The sequence below is a fragment of the Chiloscyllium plagiosum genome, chromosome 30, assembly GCF_004010195.1.
Source record: "Chiloscyllium plagiosum isolate BGI_BamShark_2017 chromosome 30, ASM401019v2, whole genome shotgun sequence".
Classification (NCBI taxonomy): domain Eukaryota; kingdom Metazoa; phylum Chordata; class Chondrichthyes; order Orectolobiformes; family Hemiscylliidae; genus Chiloscyllium; species Chiloscyllium plagiosum.
The window spans coordinates 19,723,422-19,741,839 of record NC_057739.1 but is presented as its reverse complement, the minus strand read 5'-3'; the positions used below and the strand labels follow the sequence as shown (position 1 = coordinate 19,741,839).

Here is an 18,418-nt window from a genome sequence, read left to right as displayed (position 1 = left end):
TAGCTAGCTTGGAAAGACAATGGAGCTAGACTTTAGAATTAATACTGAGCTATGGTACACCAGGTGCCTTTGAACAGCATAGAGTCATAGAGATGTACAGCATGGAAACAGACCTTTTGGTCCAACTTGTCCATGCCGACCAGATATCCGAAACCAATCTAGTCCCACCTGCCAGCATCTGGCCCATATCCCTTCAAACCCTTCCTATTCATATACCCATCCAAATGCCTTTTAAATGCAATTGTACTAGCCTCCACCGCTTTCTCTGGGCAGCTCATTCCATACACGTACCACCCTCTGTGTGAAAAAGTTGCCCCGTAGGTCTCATTTATATCTTTCCCCTCTCACCCTAAACCTATGCCCGCTACTTCTGGACTCCCCCATCTTAGGGAAAAGACTTTGTCTATTTATCCTATCCATGTCTCTCATGATTTTATAAACCTCTATAAGGTCACCCCTCAGCCTCTGATGCTCTAGGGAAAACAGCCCTAGCCTATTCAACCTTTCCCTATAGCTCCAATCCTCCAAGCCTGGCAACATCCTTATAAATCTTTTCTGAATCCTTTCAGGTTTCACAACATCTTTCTGATAGGATGGAGACCAGAATTACACGCAATATTCCAACAGTGGCCTGAACAATGTCCTGTACAGCCACAACTCGACCTCCCAACTCCTGTACTCAATACTCTGACCAATAAAGGAAAGCATCCCAACGCCGCCTTAATTATCCTATCTACATGTGACTCCACTTACAAGGAACTATGAACCTGCATTCCAAGGTCTCTTTGCTCAGCAACATTCCTTAGGACCTTACCATTAAGTATATAAGTCCAGCAGAGCGGAGAGAATGAAAATAGATTTGTCAGCAAGAACTGGAAGACTCAGAGTGGATTCTTCCCAGGCTCTGAAAGATGTGGGCAGTGGTGAGAAATGTGGGAGAATTCCACAAGAAGTCACGTAAGGCCAGTCTTGACGTTGGAAGGAACGAATTGCATTTTCCAACTAAGTTCTATACATTGAAATGAGATTCTCACCGTCATACCTCACAGTTTAGCCAGGCAGCTTTTAATAGTTGTCAGCAGCCATCAGTGACATGTTCAGCACCATGCTATCAGACCAAAAGTAACAGGAAAATAAGAGTAAGCTATTCAGCCCCTCAAGCCTAATCCACCATTCAATCGGATCGTGCCTGATCCTCCATTCCTCAGGTCCATTTTCCCAGCCGTTCCCTGTAATACTCAATTCCCCGCCTGATCAAGAATCTATCTATCTCAGCCTTAAATAGACACTGGAACCTCCCCACGCACCTCCATTTGGTAAGGAGTTCCAGAGGCTCAGCAGAAAAGTGGAGTGGAGGATTAGCAAATCACCAATGGTCTCATTGAATGGAGCTATATACTTGATGGGCTGAATGGCCTATTTCCACTCCTACATCTTATGGACTTATGCCTTACAAGGATGGTTACTGGGAGACAAAGGCTGCCCTTTGCATCCACAACTGATGACTCCATCATGCAACCCTCTGACAGAGGTGAAGTGTAGATAAAATGTGTAGCCTATTCTTCAACCACAGGCATCATGGAGCAGCTGACTGGCCTCCTGAAGATCTGTTTCCAATACTTGAACTGTTCAGATAGGCATTTGCACTATACCTTGGACAGAGTGTGCTGCATAATCCCAGCATGCTGCTCCCTGGACAACTATAGCAAAGAACAAGAGACTGTGATGAATACAGAAGACCTGGGAGAGTGGCAGCAGTCTCCTGAAGAGGAGAATACTGGGCAGGACAAATGTCACCTGCTTTACCATAAAGCTCAGTTGTATCAGGCACGATAACCCAGACAGATTTTTCTTGACCTCCACTTCCTATAGATGAATGTGCAGTGATTAATCATTGACTGTAAAATTGTTCATACATGACATGCAAGAAGTTAAGTTCTGAGAGGAAAATGTAGCTTCTGTTTCTTTCATACCTGTTCAATTTTAGTTGGTGTAAATCAAGGCTAATCCTTGCAACATTTTGGAGGCTTTCCTGCATGTGACAGGCCCACATTCATCATGGAGAAGATGCTGAGCTTTGGGGGGCATTCAGGAAAGCATAGCAGTGACATCCAGAGGCTTGTAAAGTGAGATGCAGCTAAGGACCAGTGAGGTATGTGGACCAGCACTTACACAGTCAAAGGTGTTTGATTGGACAGTTGTATATTTAAGGAAGGGTCACCTATGTGCGTGAGGTGAGTTGGCTTGTAGATTCTGTGGTACTACATTGGTGGTGAAGGACAACATTGAATTGCCAACACTTACCAGATAGATGGCTGGGGCTCCAAGATGGCAGCAGGGCAGTGAATGCTGGTAAAAGCTGGAATACACCAGCAGTGGCAAGTGCTTCTACGGTGGGTGGGAGAACTGGGCTAGCACTGGACAAATAGGTCGCTATAGGGGAACTGTAGGAAGTTAATGAGGTGAGTTTGGGATGATCATGCTAGAAATGCTCACTAGACCTCATGGAGAAAAACCATCTATGAAACACAATAGAATTGGCACTTCTGAAAAATATGGTAAGATTCAGACCCCTCTCTCCCCCTTTCTCTTTCTGCCTGTTACTTCCATCATTTTGAAATAAAGCATCTGGTGACAATGCAACGTGTGATAACAACCATTTATCGAGAACATAAAATGATCAATATATTCTATTAATGCTATGGATGCTATGCACTGGCCTCAAGTTTAAAATTTAAGACGTGAGCAACTCTGAGGTCTTTTAAACTGCATAGACTTATTTGTTACCAGTCCACACCACATTCTCGTTTAAACCTATTACCTGTGTTTGTGTCTGTATATGTTTGATGCTGTGTTTTATTATGTTAATCTTGGGGATTAATATGTAAGAAATTCTTCTTTCTTTCACTCAAGAAAACCTTGGATTTATTTCATTTAGTTTAGTTTATTCTATTTAGTTTAGTTTAGCCCATTTATTTAGATCTAGTTAATTTCATCTTTAATTGGCATGTGATTATAATTCCACATTAAAAAGGAGGGAGCTAATTCCTCCTCCTCACATAAGTCATAACAATCACCACAGCTAAATTTGAAACCACAATGTGAAACTAAGAGGGGAAAAACATCTATTCATATAACATCAAACACGTGATTTATACTCAATGAGCAAAATTGCTTTGCAGCTACTGTTAAATCGGCATATATCATTTCATTTCCTTTCATATACATCTCTTAATCACATGAATGACACTTCCCTTTTTACATTAGTTACATATTCATGCTTCAATCAAATCATCTCCACAGTTGTATAAATTGAATGCAGATACGTTTTGGATTTCTGCGTTAAAGGTAAGTGTTGCAAAAGTGTGACATGTCAGATTAAATTAAACGTTGTGCTTGTTTAGAAAGATGAAAAAGCAAGTTGAATCTTTATAGGAATTGTATCCAGGTAAATATTTTAGCAATGGTTTAAGTAATACAGAAGTGGCAAATTGTAATATCAAAAGCTCATATTTATTGCATTCTAGGATTGTATCCTTCACAATGGTAGCACAGTTATTCTGTTGGTGCGTTGTTTTAAAACTTTAAATAATATTAGCCCTCATCTACTGGATATTCTGCTGGACCCACTGAAATATTAAATATTTCATCGATTAGATCTGCAAGTTAAACATTTAATGATTTGTATTTTGCGATTTAAAGCATTAAATAATAAGAAAGGCAATATTACAGAATCTAAATACGATGAACCAGTAAAAACTCAATAATTAGCAGACTAGGGTGCAAGGATGCTGAGCACACACCAGAAAAATACCTTGGGATGTCTTTTAAGGGACAGAATTGATACAGCTACTGCTGTTCAAAGTACAACAAAGCTTGCGCTTTATCTCCAAAGAGATTAATCTCTGTGTTCCACTGCAGTCCTGCGAGAGTGTTAAGAACAGAACTAGGAAAAACCCAGTTACACCCTGATAGCTTTTTTTTCAGTTCTGCCTGGCTTGTTCACAAGAGATGATCACAGAACCTTTCTAACTTCCAGAGGCAATCGGAGAAAATATTCAGAGGGGCTTCTGACTGGCAGACATGTTCACTTTTTTTCTGAAGAAGGCAGTAGTTTCTTCGCTGTTGTACTGGTATGAGGAACATTTCAAATCAAATGGTACCAATTAACTGTTTTAGTTTGTGCTTGCATGCACCGTTGAATGAATAATCAGTAACTGCACTTCCTGAGGTTTTTATTATAGTCTTGCTGACCTATCAGAATAACAGTTCACTGCAAAAATAACTGTGCTGCAAGAACACTTTTATTTCTGTTGTGCTGCAGGGACACTGTTGTTTTAAATTCCAGGTTATAACTTCATCATACAATTACAGTAAAGATAATGATTCTCCACTATGGCAGTCAGCAACTTGGAAGTTAAGATTTTCTGTGGCAGGTACCGATGTTTGTTAAAGATTGTGTAGGGTTCTAATTTTAGCAATCCCTATCCTTTATAATTTAGTCAAGTTTCAGTATCCACAATAATGCTGTAACGTTGTTGATAAGAATAAAAGAAAGAATCTAGGAGAGGTTTTCCTCAGTTGTGTTAAATGATTGAGATATCATATATCTTAAAGGAATAGTGTCCAGTGTTTGTGATTTCTGGAAAATACATCAATCTGTTGTTTTAGAGGACTTAGAGCTTTTACTAAAAATAATGAATGGAGAACCACGTTCCCAGTTCATTACAATATTGCAAACACATAGAAATCCTACTCCAGTTTATATACTTTGTTTTAACAATAGTTTGATGGCACTAGTTAGTTGTATCTCAATGGTCTGCAAACTACTTGATACCTTCAGATTCATAACCAACCCTATTCTCCTGTGACCATACTGTGCCCTACCTTTAAGTCTGAGTCAGTAAATAGGTTTGACTGATACCAAATCTGACCCTTTACTTTCAAAATTCAAATGAAGTAACTTGGAGCTGTTTTGAAGAATGCTATGTGGGCTATTTGACAGCCTTGCATCTCTTGGCCGCACCAAGGAAAGGACTGATTTATAAAAGGCGTTAGTTGAACGACATTATTTTGCTTTTGTTCTGCTTCTGAATGGCCTTCACCCGATGGCCAAACTGCAGTGACTTCCTTGCTCAGACCAGAGTTAAAATCGGAGGCTGTGAGACAGGCTTGGCAACAGACCCCCATCTGTATATTTGAAGAAGGATCCTGTTGACAATTCAGTTGCTTGTAACACCAGTAAACATGTTTCTGCTAACTGTGTTGGATTAACACCCTTTCCGTGGTATCAACACCGTGTGGAGACTCTCTCTGAAGACAACCTCAAAGCTGCTTCCTGAACATGTTCATGGAGAAACATGATAGGAAATATGAATGTAATAGAACACTTGGGAGGTCTCACTTGTATAGGTCTTAAACTACATTTAAAGTATAAATAGAACCAAATTTGATGATGATGGAAGTAGAAGTGAACTTCAGCACACACTTTGTGCAGATATTTGCAAATGAGCTTTATATTTTTGGAGCCACTCTTTTAACTGACTATAACTGAGTCAAAGTTTCATCACTTGTGCTATTTCAAGGCCTCACACACACACCACTTTTATATGTAAGACCAGCAGGCAATACCACAGTTTACACTTGCATTTGGTTACAGATCGTAAATGACTGCTCGGTCACTTGTGAAGATTCAAACCAAGCAAGGTATTTTGATACTGCTGTTTTTGCTTTAAAAGCAATTAACCCAACTATTACCAGGTAGTGATTTGTATTAGATAGATGTTGAATGTAGACATTTAATATTATGGTAAACTACAAAATAGATTAAATGTTATGTGTATAGTAGCTCATCATTCTGCCGGTATTGTTCTGCCTGGCATGAATAAGTTGTAAGGTGAAATTAGAATGGTTATACTTCTGAAGGGATTAATTATAGTTTAGACGAGAACAATGCAATTGAGTCCTTCCATTTACCTAACATCAATTTAGTAAATTGGGACAAAATACAATTACAGCATAAAGATATATTGAAATGTGCATTTAATGCTTACTTGTGTGTCTGTAAATATCGTGAATACAGGCTTTGTGGATGGCTCCAATGTTTTCAGATTCAATATGCTTCTTTTTCTCTTTCACTATGTCAGCTTGTGTAGTTTTTAAAACAACGTTCTATTGAAATATAATAAACTGTACAAGAATTTTTACACTGACATTACTGCGAAAGGCAATTCATCGTCTCTTATGGGAACGGCAGAGACGATTGTTTTGAAAAGCTTCCTTGTGCTACATTTGAAATACTGAAACAATCAAAAGCAGAAATTGCACTGAATAACCTCAACGGATCTGGCAGAATCTATGGAGAGATAAAACAGAGGTAATGTTTTGAGTTCAATGGTTCACCAGACTAGGGCTGTTAACTCTGTCTCAAAGGTCTCAAAGTGTCTACAGCTCATAAGAACGAACTTTTGAAGAGCAGTGACTGTTGTAATATTGGAAATGCAGCAGTCAATTTACATTCAGGAAACTCTCACAAAAGGCAATGACTCAATAATCTGTTTTTATGAAGCTTCTTGAGAGTCAAATATTGACCAGGACACAGGGGATCACTTCCCTGTTCCTCTTTAAGACAGCACCATGCAGGAAAAAAGGTTTAACATCTCATCAGAAAGCTGGCTGTTCTGACAATGCAGTGCTCTCTCAATGCTATACTTGAGTGTCAGCATGGATATTTTAACTCAAGCCCTGCAAGGGACTTGAGCCCATTACCTTGTGACTCAGAGAAAAGCAGAGGGCAATAGATTTTTAAAAATTAGAGATTTTGTGAGAGAAGAGGCAAAACTGTTTTCTTTACGCACAGGATTTTGAGACTGCATTAATTGTTGAAGTATAGACCATAATATCAACCTTTAAAGATAGACTAGTGGTTTGGGATTTTGGGATAAGGACTACTGTCAGAAGCTTATCACCAACATGATGGGTTGAGCTAAATGGTCCAATCTGTTTTGCAATTTTAATGTATTTGGATGAGAAGTATATTATTATCTTTGGTTAAAAAAAAGAGGAAATGAATAGAAACAGAATGTGATTCTTAACCAATGATTCTCACACTGGATTACAGCCAAGTGTAATGGAAATCTTAGCTTGTATTTTATTCATTCTTTAACGTACAGACATTAAATACCTCATTTGAAACACTTTAACATTATTGATGCTAAGAAAGTAACACAGAGCCAATTATTTTTGTTCATGATTAGTTTCTCTGCGACTTACTCTTGCAAAACTGGTTATGTAAAAGCCAGTGTCGCATTTCATTTTTGATCTGAATGTCATTTCAAAACAGTGAAGTCCTTCATGAATGCTATTCTTGTTTGTTAACTTTTCAACTGAAACTATCAAACCTGAGTGAATTCCAAACTGGATTGGAATAGTTGAATAATTTTATGACTGCATTAGCTTTAAATTTGTTCAGTCATTCATTTAGTTGGAGTGTCTGCCAATTAAGTACTTTCTCATTTTCAAATTGGCTATTGCCCTGTAAAAATCACTGAATATTGCTAAATAATGTGCACATGCCTCTCAGTTGATCTAAAATATCTGCACAATTGAGCTTTTCAAACTGTTGTGTTGGTTAAACGTAGTCAAAAAGCATGGAAAAGCACAGCAGATCAGGCAGCATCCGAGGAGCAGGAGAGTCAACGTTCTTTTTCTGAGTTAAAAACAGAAATTGCTGGGAAAGTTCAGGAGGTCTGGCAGGATCTGTAGAGAGAAATCAGAGTTAATGTTTTGGGCCAAGTGACCCTTCTTGTTTTCTGAATGGCAGAATCTGTCTCGTGGGATACTGCAGGCATCAGTGCTTGGACTCCAGTGCTTCACAATATTTTTAATCATTGAAAAGAGGCAATTAAATGCAATACCCCTTCAAGTTTGCAGTCAACTGAGTGCAAACTCTGGGTGGGAGAATGAACTGTAAGGAGAATGCAACGATGCTTCAGTGTGTTTTTATCAAGTTGAGTGAGTGAGCTGGTGCATGACAAGTGAAATATAATGTGAATGAATGTGAAATTATCCATTTTAGTTATAAAAAACAGGAAGGTGGGTTATTATCTGAACGGTGAAGGATTGGGAAATGGTGAGGTGTAATAAAACCTGGGTATCCTCGTACAGCAATCACTGAAAGTAACCATGCAGGTGCAGCAGGTGGTGAAGCAAACAACTGATATGTTGGCCTTCATCGTGAAAGGGTTCGAGTCCAGGAGCAGGGATACCTTGCTGCAATTGCACAGAGCCTTGGTGAGATCACATCTGGAGTACTGTGTGCAGTTTTGGCCTCCTTATCTGTGGAAGGATGTTCTGACCATGGAGAGAATGAAACGCAGGTTTAACAGACTGATTCTGGGATGGCAGGATGAAGTATGAAGAGAGACTGGGTGAGTTAGAAGTATACTCATTGTAGCTTAGAAGAACAGGTGGAGAATCTCATAGGAAGATGTAAAATTCTAACAGGACTAGACAGGCTAATCACAGGAAGGATATTCACAATGACCAGAGGGTGGGGCCAAGAACCAAGGGTCACAGTTTAAGGATACAGGGTAGGCCATTCAGGCCTGAGATGAGGAGAAATTTCTTCATCCAGCCTGTGGGAGTCTCTGCCACAGAATGTAGTTGATGCCAAAACATTGTATATTTTCAAACAGCAGTTAGATATAGTTCCAAAGGCTAAAGGCATTAAAGGGGAGGGAGAGAAAGCTGGAACAGACTACTCAGTCAAATAATCAGCTATCGAAAGGCCAACTGCCTACTCTTGCTCCTAATTTCGATGTTCTGTGTCTATAATCTGTTGCCCACTACACAACTTCACTTCTCAAAGATTTACAAACACTATTTACAAGTTCACCAGTATTTCTCCAAACATAAGAGGAACCAAGTTGCTCCTACACCAGGTTGCTGATAAATAAAATTAAGTCAGTGGTGTCACATCATTACCTCCTGTGGATCCTTCTGTGGCAGTTTTCCAGATGATCGCTGCTGCTACTTTTCTGCTACCTCTCCAATATGTGGCACTGGGAAAAGCTGGATTAAGTTAGTCACTCCCACCAATTCTTCTACTTTTGCTTTAGTTTATCTTGTGATTAATTATAGAGAATACACCACCCTAGAGAGGGACTGTTCTTAACAAGAAGGTTTACTGCATAACAGCAATAAATACAACTGTATTTGGTCAAGTATCATTCTGAGGACCTTAGGTGGCTGGTACGGACACATCTGCTCCCTTCAAAAAGAGGAGAAGAACTCCTTACTTCCATTCACAGACAATGTATGACATCAGTAGGAAGGGAGGAGCCAATGTAATGTGAACTTTAACCCATTCAGAACTGTTACCTTATAAACACATCCTGACTTTAACTGCTCCATTTTAATTATTTGGTTTATACATTTATAATCACCTTTAATGATTTGCCCCTTTCTGATACTCAACAACACACATTGCAGTATTGTCTCTTTACTCGCCATTGTAACTACCGCAATGCTCCCCCATGGACTGAAAATTTACTTGCAATTTATTGCATTTACCACTGAGATCGATCTTGACTTTAAGCATTGATTTGGATCCAAAGATATTTTATATCTTTCCTGTCTTTTACTTACATTGAATGTACAATTTGTTGGAAACAAAAACAGAAATTGCTGGAAAAGCTCAGCAATTATGGCAGCATCTGTGGAGAGAAATCAAAGTTAACGCTTTGGGTCGAGTGACCCTTCCTCAGAAGTAGAGCAGTTCTGAGGAAGGGTCATTTGACCTGAAATGTTAACTTTGATTTCTCTCTACAGATGCTGCCAGATCTGCTGAGTTTTTCCAGTAATTTCTGTTTTTGTTTCTGATTTACAGCATCTGCAGATCTCTTGGTTTTTATTTGGTACAAATTATTGGCATTGTTAAATTTATATATCTGATACCACAATGCAGGACCATGCAACAAGACACTGGAAAGGAATCGTATTGTTTGTGCTTGATTAATGAGCCCATGCAGGCCATGGTCCAGTTAACAAACTGTTTAGGCACTGCCACTTTCCCACACGGACAGTGTGTGTTTACGCAGTGGCAATTATACATGGAATCATTTCAGAAACTAGCCGCTTGATTTGTCAAGGCAGAATATCAGCATTAGGTTTCGAAGTTGTTTCACTGCTTTTCGTCATTTATATGAATGATTTGGATGTGAACATGGGAGGTATGGTCAGTAAGTTTGCAAATGACACCAAAATTGGAGGTTCTAGTCAACAGTGAAGAAAATTACTTCAGAGTGCAATGGGATCTTGATCATGATGGGCCAACGGGACAAGGATTGGCCGATGGAGTTTGATTTAAATAAATATGAGGTGTTGCATTTTGGAAAGGCAAATCAGGGCAGGACTTTTACATTTAATGGTAAGTTCCTGGGGAGTGTTGCTGAACAACGAGACCTTGGAGTGCAGGTTCATAGTTGCTTCAAAATGGAGTCGCAGGTGGATAGGATGGTGAAGAGGGTGTTTGGTATGCATTCCCTGATTGGTCAGAACATTGAGTTTAGGAGTTGGGAGGTCATGTTGCAGCTGTAGGCCACGTTGGTTAGGCCACTTTTGGATTATTGTGTGCAATTCTGGTCTCCCTCCTCGAGGAAGGATGTTGTGAAACTTGAAAGAGTTCAGAGAAGATTTACAAGGATATTGCCAGGGTTAGAGGGTTTGAGCTATAGGGAATGGCTGAATAGGCTGGGCTGTTTTCCCTGGAGTGTCAGACGTAGTGCTGATAGAAGACAAACTAAATTTAAGGTGAAAAATCCATGAATTGGGAAACAAATCACACAGGTATATTGTGGCAACTGAGGAGCAAACAAAATTGTTATGGAACAATTGGTGGAAAGAGGCACAAGGTGTTTACGTGTGGGTCAGGGTATAAATGTCAAAGGGAGCTTCTAAAATAGTAAAGTACAGATTTGAAATGGTCTAGACTTCGAATTTTGATTTTTACATGTTCCACATCCTTTAAACACCATAACCTCTGGTAAACCATTACGAAACAGAAGGCAGCCCCTAGCAAAAGTCCCAGAATCCTGAGTTGAAGGAATTAAGTGCCCCTTAATAGCACACTCCGATCAAGGGATGGATTGGTGCTGATTCCAACTGGGAAAATTGTGTATCATGATGTGTTCTGTATCATAGAATCTATTGTCCTCAATTTGATGGTGGTTTGACTACCCTTGTGGTGCCAAGTAGAAATGAAATAATTATAGAAGAAATTATTAAAGGAAATATTCTGACTCTGCTGTGTACAGTACTGCGCTATGGGAACAAAGGTGGAAAAGATTTGTATAAACTGGAAGGTAACAGGTACACTGGCTCAGGAAGGGAAACAGAAACCTGATCAATTACACAGGCACAATTCTGAATAAGCATCACTGGACCCAAAGTGTTAACTCTGCTTTCGCTCTGCAGATGTTGCCAGACCTTTATGATTAGATTACTTACAGTGTGGAAACAGGCCCTTCAGCCCAACAAGTCCACACCGACCCTCCGAAGAGCAACCCACCCAGACCCATTCCCCTACATTTACCCCTTCACCTAACACTAGTGGGTAATTTAGCATGGCCAATTCACCTGACCTGCACATCTTGGGACTGTGGGAGGAAACAGGAGGAAACCCCCGCAGACACGGGGAGAATGTGCAAACTCCACACAGTCAGTCGCCTGAGACGGGAATTGAATCCAGGTCTCTGGCGCTATGAGGTAACAGTGCTAACCACTGTACCACCGTGCTGCCCAGAAACTTCTGTTTTTGTTTCTGATGTCTAGCAAGCACAACTCTTTGCTTTTTTCTTGTTTACTAGAAAACAGGGTGGGCAGCACGGTGGCACAGTGGTTAGCACTGCTGCCTCACAGCACCAGAGACCCGGGTTCAATTCCCGCCTCAGGCGACTGACTGTGTGGAGTTTGCACATTCTCCCCGTGTCTGCGTGGGTTTCCTCCGGGTGCTCCGGTTTCCTCCCACAGTCCAAAGATGTGCAGGTAAGGTGAATTGGCCATGCTAAATTGCCCGTAGTGTTAGGTAAGGGGTAAATGTATGGGTGGGTTGCGCTTCGGCGGGTCGGTGTGGACTTGTTGGGCCGAAGGACCTGTTTCCACACTGTAATGTAATGTAATCTAATCTAATCTAAAACATCAGACCTGGCCGCCCTGAATGATACACGTTTATGTATCGTACATGGTTGCTCATTTGGAGAATTCAAAACTTGGTTGTTTGTGCTCATGGTCAACAATAGCTTTCAAATAGGCCATAAGCACACAGGATATCCTCATGAACCTGTGCCAACTGCAATTGACCTCTGAGTAATACCCAGTGCCAACGGACTGTGGGTGTATAATCAGACTGTAATGGGAGTGGGATTCAGGATGCCAGTGATTGGGCAGCGACAATGGCTGATACCAGCCTACCGGGTGGTGAATATTGAGATCATCCAAAATCGGATATACTCCTATAGGAAGGATGTTGTGAAACCTGAAACGGTTCAGAAAGATTTGCAAGGATGTTGCCAGGGTTGGAAGGTTTGAGCTATGGAGAGAGGCTGAATAGTCTGGGGCTATCTTCCTGGATCATTGGAGGCTAAGAGGTGACTTTATAGAGGTTTATAAAATCATGAGGGGCAAATAGACAAGTTCTTTTCCCTGGGGAGTCCAGAACTGGAGAGCATATGTTTAGGGTGAGAGGGGAAAGATTTAAATAGGATCTAAGGGGCAACTTCTTCACACAGAGAGTGGTACGTGTATGGATTGAGCTGTCAGAGGAAGTGGTGGAGGCTGGTACAATTACAACATTTAGAAGGCATCTGGATGGGTATATGAATCAGAAGTGTTCAGAGGGATATGCACAAAGTGAGGACTGGGCCAAGACTGGCAAATGGGACCAGATTAATTTAGAATATCTGGTCAGCATGGACAAGATGGACTGAAGGGTCTGTTTCTGTGCTGTACATCTCTATGACTCTAAGAAAGTTAACCAATGCACTGATCTAAGTTAATCGTGTAATCTTTTGTTCTCTGACTCCGACAGTTCCAGATTTACATAAAATTAAGTGAACAAGGCTGGTGAAAATAGCCAATGTATAAATCAGAAGCAATATAAAATAAAATTGGAAGCAAGTTGAGCCATCGTTTGGATTTAAACAAGGATCCCTCTGTGTTCTCAGGTGAATAGGAAAAATTGAGTGTCACTATTTCAAAGAAGGTTCACCCCTAGAGACTTGGCCAAAATTTATCCTCAATCAGCATCAGCAAAATAGATTATCTGTGAGCAAATTGGCTGCTGTGTTTCCTACCTTTTAAAAATGGCTGTACTCCTAACTCCAAGGAAATGAAAAGCATTCTATAACAGCCAGTCGTTTTTCCTTCAAAAAAGAGGTTTGTTTCTGGGGAGGTCTCAAATGTCTGAAGTAGAAATAACACCATTGCCAGTGTTGGACTGGGGTGAACAAAGTTAAAAATCACACAACACCAGGTTATAGTCCAACAGGTTTATCTGGAAGTACAAGCTTTTGGAACGCTGCTCCTTCATCTGGTGGCTAGTGAGACAGGATCACAGAACACAGAATTTACAGTAAAAGATCTGTATCAGTCTGTGTCCTGTGATCATGCCCCACTAGATTAGAGTGGTGCTGGAAAAGCACAGCAGTTCAGGCAGCATCCGAGGAGCAGTAAAATCGATGTTTCAGGCAAAAGCCCTTCATCAGGAATATTCCTGATGAAGAGCTTTTGCCCGAAACGTCGATTTTACTTCTCCTCGGATGCTGCCTGAACTGCTATGCTTTTCCAGCACCACTCTAATCTAGACTCTGATTTCCAGCATCTGCAGTCATTGTTTTTACCTATCATGCCCCACTAGCTAACTGATGAAGGAGCAGTGTTCCGAAAGTTTGTACTTCCAGATAAACCTGCTGGACTATAACCTGGTGCTGTGTGATTTTTTACTTAGAAATAGCTCTTCATGGAGCAGGTTTGTTGAGATTAGCATTTCTGGTAGGCACAGTTACAATTGAAATGACCTATCTTGAACTCAGTAAGCCATTGCATTAAGGATACAAGTCAGTTCAGATTCCCAAATCTAAGATTCCCATTCAGCTGGAAGATATTCTTTGTTTGGATTTCACACCTGAGTGTTATTCAAACTTGATGTAATATGAGACTCCTGTGTGGTCTATGTTTCATTTTCGCAGCTTTCCTTTTCTTTATGTTGGCCTTGGACCCATTTGTGATTTGGAAATCTGTGCCAACCATAGGATGGTTTCAGTTCAATGGTGTTATCCACACAGAATTTTGGAACAATTGTTTTAGCTAAGAAAACCTACAGCATTTTCCCAACAACTAAGAAGTTGTCCCTGTGCTCTTCTAACAATGCTAATTCCATCTTCAATGCATATTGTAAACTATGAAATTCTTACCATCTTGTATCATTGTTTAATTATGCACATTTGCTTATTTCTCTAGGTAAACCAAGAGGACTCTGGTTAATCTGCCCGTTCTGCTGCCCTTGATGCAATGACCTACAATACTTCAATCAGTAACTTAGACTGTAAACCTCAAGAGCTAGTTATTTTCATCCCTATTTTACTAAGTGTGATTTTTCTAATTGGTTGTGTCCTGAGTGTTTTGAGCATTTATACCTTTTGGTTTCGCTTCAAGAAATGGAAAACGGGGATGATCATCCAGTTCAATCTGGCTTTATCAGATATGACAATCCTGCCGGCAGCACCATTTATGATCAGCTCCTTCTCCATGGCGAATCATTGGCCATTTGGACAGTTCCTGTGTCAGTTTAAAGTGTTCTTGTTATTCATACATATGTATGGCAGTATCTACTTTCTCACTTTGGTGAGTGTGCATAGGTATATCACAGTTGTACGTTTAACTAAACACAATATTTTTAAGAACCAAAGATTTGTGAAGTCAGCTTGCATAGGCATATGGATTTTCCTCTTTATAAGTGCATTGCCATTCTTTTTTGTCCTCAAGACGTCTGAAGGGTACAACATTACCCAATGCTTGCGTATACACCAAACTGAATTGTCAACTGTCTATTTTACATGGAGCATGGTCATTTTATTTCCTGGGTTCATCATTCCATTTGGCGTTTCCATCACTTGCTATATCCTGCTTGGATCTTATATAGTCAAAATGGACACCACCCTTGCAAGTGGAAAGGCAATGAAAGTGAAATCAATGGGGATGATTGCTGTGTCTCTAGTTACATTCGTTGTTTGCTGTCTGCCAGTACAGGTGTCACGTTTAGTTGCTGTTACAGTGAAACAGTTCCACCCTGAGAATTGCAGGTTGCTGTACAAGATCGAAGATATTTATTACACGTCTATTGTGCTTGCCAATGTGAACTGTTGTCTGGATCCTCTACTCTATTGGTTTTCCAGCAGAAAATTCCAAGAAGCTTTCAAAAGTACTCTAAGTGCATTCAGATGTCTTTGTAAAGAGCCGAATCAAAGTAGCTTCAACACAGAAAACTCATCTACAGCAGCAAGACCCATTGATTAGACAATTAAATGTTTTGACAGAGTTTAATATCAATGACCCTTCATTGTACTTATAATTATCTTATACGTGAACGCAGTTGAGCACATTTTAGTGAATCAATTACAACTAGAGAACTGCAAGATGTCACATTTGAATTATTACCTCCAAAAATACAGATGTTTCATTGGCTATGGTTGTGTTGAAGTGTCTTGACAGGTGAACAATGCTGTATGAATGCCAAGTTTTTTTGGTCAACATTAAAAGTATTTTGTCAAATGAAATGCCAACAACCAGCAAACATTTCCTGGCTCCACTTTCTACTGAAAACGTTCTAAATGTAAAATAATATATTTTCAGTGATACTATTCCAATATGGAGAAAGAAAAAAAAGCAGCTTTGCCAGATATTGGTAATAATAGATGCAGCAAAGCAACAAGAAACCTTACTTTCAGGTGTTTGATTCAGAAACTGTTTCAATGGGTTGTGCATAAAAGGATTGCATGCTTCACTGGGTTCTGGGTCAGAATTTTGCTCAATGAAAAGGTGTCAATGTCAGGAGGTCTCAAATACTGGAAAGCAGAAACAATGCTTTGTGTAACTGGTTCTTTGAGAGTCATTTCTCGATGCAAACACAGTTAAAGTTGAAATGAGCTCAGAGTTCTGTTGCTTCACAGGAAACTCAAAAAACAATTTATCACAAATACAATTCCCTAAACTGAATACCAGCATGCAATTGCAAGATAATCTGAAAACAGATATTTACAGGAGCAAAGTTACAAAACCGTGTAGAAACCATAGTTGACAAATCCAAAATTGTAGGTTTACCAGAACACCGTTGACTTTTAATTCTACAGAGTGTTTCATCCATCCACATTAAGATTATGTCCTGAAAGGCAGCCTGATTGACAAGCCTGGCTGCTTCTCAGGAATGGAAGCAGCATCGAGGAGTCATAGAGTCGTGGAGATGTACAGCACAGAATCAGACCTTTCATTACAACTTGTCCATGTCAATCAGATATCCTAACGTAATCTAGTCCCATGTGCCAGCACTTGGCCCCATATCCCTCTAAATCCTTCCGATTCATATACCCATCTAGATGACTTTTAAATGTTGCAATTGTACCAGCCTCCACCACTTCCACTGGCAGCTCATTCCATACACGCACCACCCTCTGCATGAAAAAGTTGCCCCTTAGGTCCCTTTTATATCTTTCCCCTCTCACCCTAAACCTATGTCCTCTAGTTCTAGACTCCCCCAGCCCAGGGAAAAGACCTTGTCTATTTATCCTATAAAATTTGATCAAGAGACAGATCACGATAAAACATATAATCACGAGTTTGTATTTTATTGGCGATGAAGCTAGAGATTGGATGGGTAGAACTGGTTGGGGACAAGGAAGATCAGTAAGTTCCAGGATGGATGTTGGGGCCTCGGTTAGGCTGTCAAATCACGGAAGATTGTTGGTGGATTGGGGGGGGCAGGGGGGGGGGAGAGAAGGGGTGTTGGGTGATAAACTGAAAGACTATGAGAAGATTGCGTGGGTGATGGGTAGCAAATGGATGGAACATCAATGGTTGTCACTGAGGTGAAGGAAAGACTTTACAGGGTTAAGCTGTTGATATAGGAGGGATTAATGCTACCTCTGCTGGCCTACTGGTTATGAAAGCCACTTCTCTGATGATTGCATCCCGGTTGACTCTCTTCAGTTAGCAAATAGTCATAGAGTCATAGAGATGTACAGCATGGAAACAGACCCTTCACGTCCATTCCGACCAGATATCCCAACCCAATGTAGTCCCACCTGCCAGCACCCTGCCCATGTCCCTCCAAACTCTTCCTGTTCATTGAACCATCCAGATGCCTTTTGAATGTTGCAATTGTACCAGCCGCCACCACTTCCTCTGGCAGCTCAATCCATACACATACCACCCTCTGATTGAAAAAGTTGCCCCTTAGTTCTCTTTTGTATCTTTCCCCTCTCACCCTAAACCTATGCCCTCTAGTTCTGGTCTCCCCTACCCCAGGGAAAAGACTTTGCCTATCTACCCTGTCCATGCCTATCATAATTTTGTAAACCTCTATTAGGTCACCCCTCAGCTTCCGATGCTCCAGGGAAAACAGACCCAGCCTGTTCAGCCTCTCTCTATAGCTCAAATCCTCCAACCCTGGCAACATCCTTGTAAATCTTTTCTGAATCCTTTCAAGTTTCACAACATCCTTCCGATACTCTGACTCAATACTCTGACCAATAAAGGAAAGCATACCAATCGCCTTCTTCACTATCCTATCTACCTGCGACTCCACTTTCAAGGAACCATGAACCTGCACTCCAAGGTCTCTTTGTTCAGCAACACTGCACCTCGCATTTATCTGAATTAAACTCCATCTCCCACTTCTCAGCCCATTGGCCCATCTGGTCAAGATCATGTTGTAATCTGAAGTAACCCTCTTCGCTGTCCACTACACCTCCAATTTTGGTGTCATCTACAAACTTACTAACTATACCTCTAAAGCTCGCATCCAAATCATTTATGTAGATGACAAAAAGTAGAGGACGCAGCACCGATCCTTGTGGCACTCCACTGGTCACAGACCTCCAGTCTGAAAAACAACCCTGCACCATGACCCTCTCTCTTCTACCTTTGAGCCAGTTCTGCATCCAAATGGCTACTTTTCCCTGTATTCCATGAGATCTAACCTTGCTCACCAGTCTCCCATGGGGAACCTTGTCGCATGTCTTACTGAAGTCCATATAGATCACATCTATTGCTCTGCCCTCATCAATCCTCTTTGTTACTTCTTCAACAAGCTCAATCAAGTTTGTGAGACATGATTTCCCATGCACAAAGCCATGTTGACTATCCC

The 18,418-nt window shown here is 40.6% G+C and overlaps 1 protein-coding gene across 6 annotated transcripts in view; it reads left to right on the top strand.

The window, feature by feature from the left end:
• LOC122564776 (P2Y purinoceptor 4-like) overlaps positions 1 to 16,569 on the top strand; it is a 33,253-nt gene extending 16,684 nt beyond the window's left edge. The window contains exons 1-2 of one of the 6 annotated variants that reach the window (XM_043719987.1): positions 3,237 to 3,348; positions 14,518 to 16,569. In XM_043719987.1, coding sequence (XP_043575922.1) covers positions 14,569 to 15,573 — 1,005 coding nt within the window. In that variant the 5' untranslated portion in view covers positions 3,237 to 3,348; positions 14,518 to 14,568 and the 3' untranslated portion in view covers positions 15,574 to 16,569. Of the gene's footprint in view, positions 1 to 3,236; positions 3,349 to 3,999; positions 4,160 to 5,685; positions 5,707 to 13,054; positions 13,224 to 14,517 lie in introns of those variants that run through there. The other 5 variants (XM_043719989.1, XM_043719990.1, XM_043719992.1 and 2 more) reach the window with 5 other exon arrangements.
• The last annotated feature ends 1,849 nt before the right edge of the window (positions 16,570 to 18,418 follow it).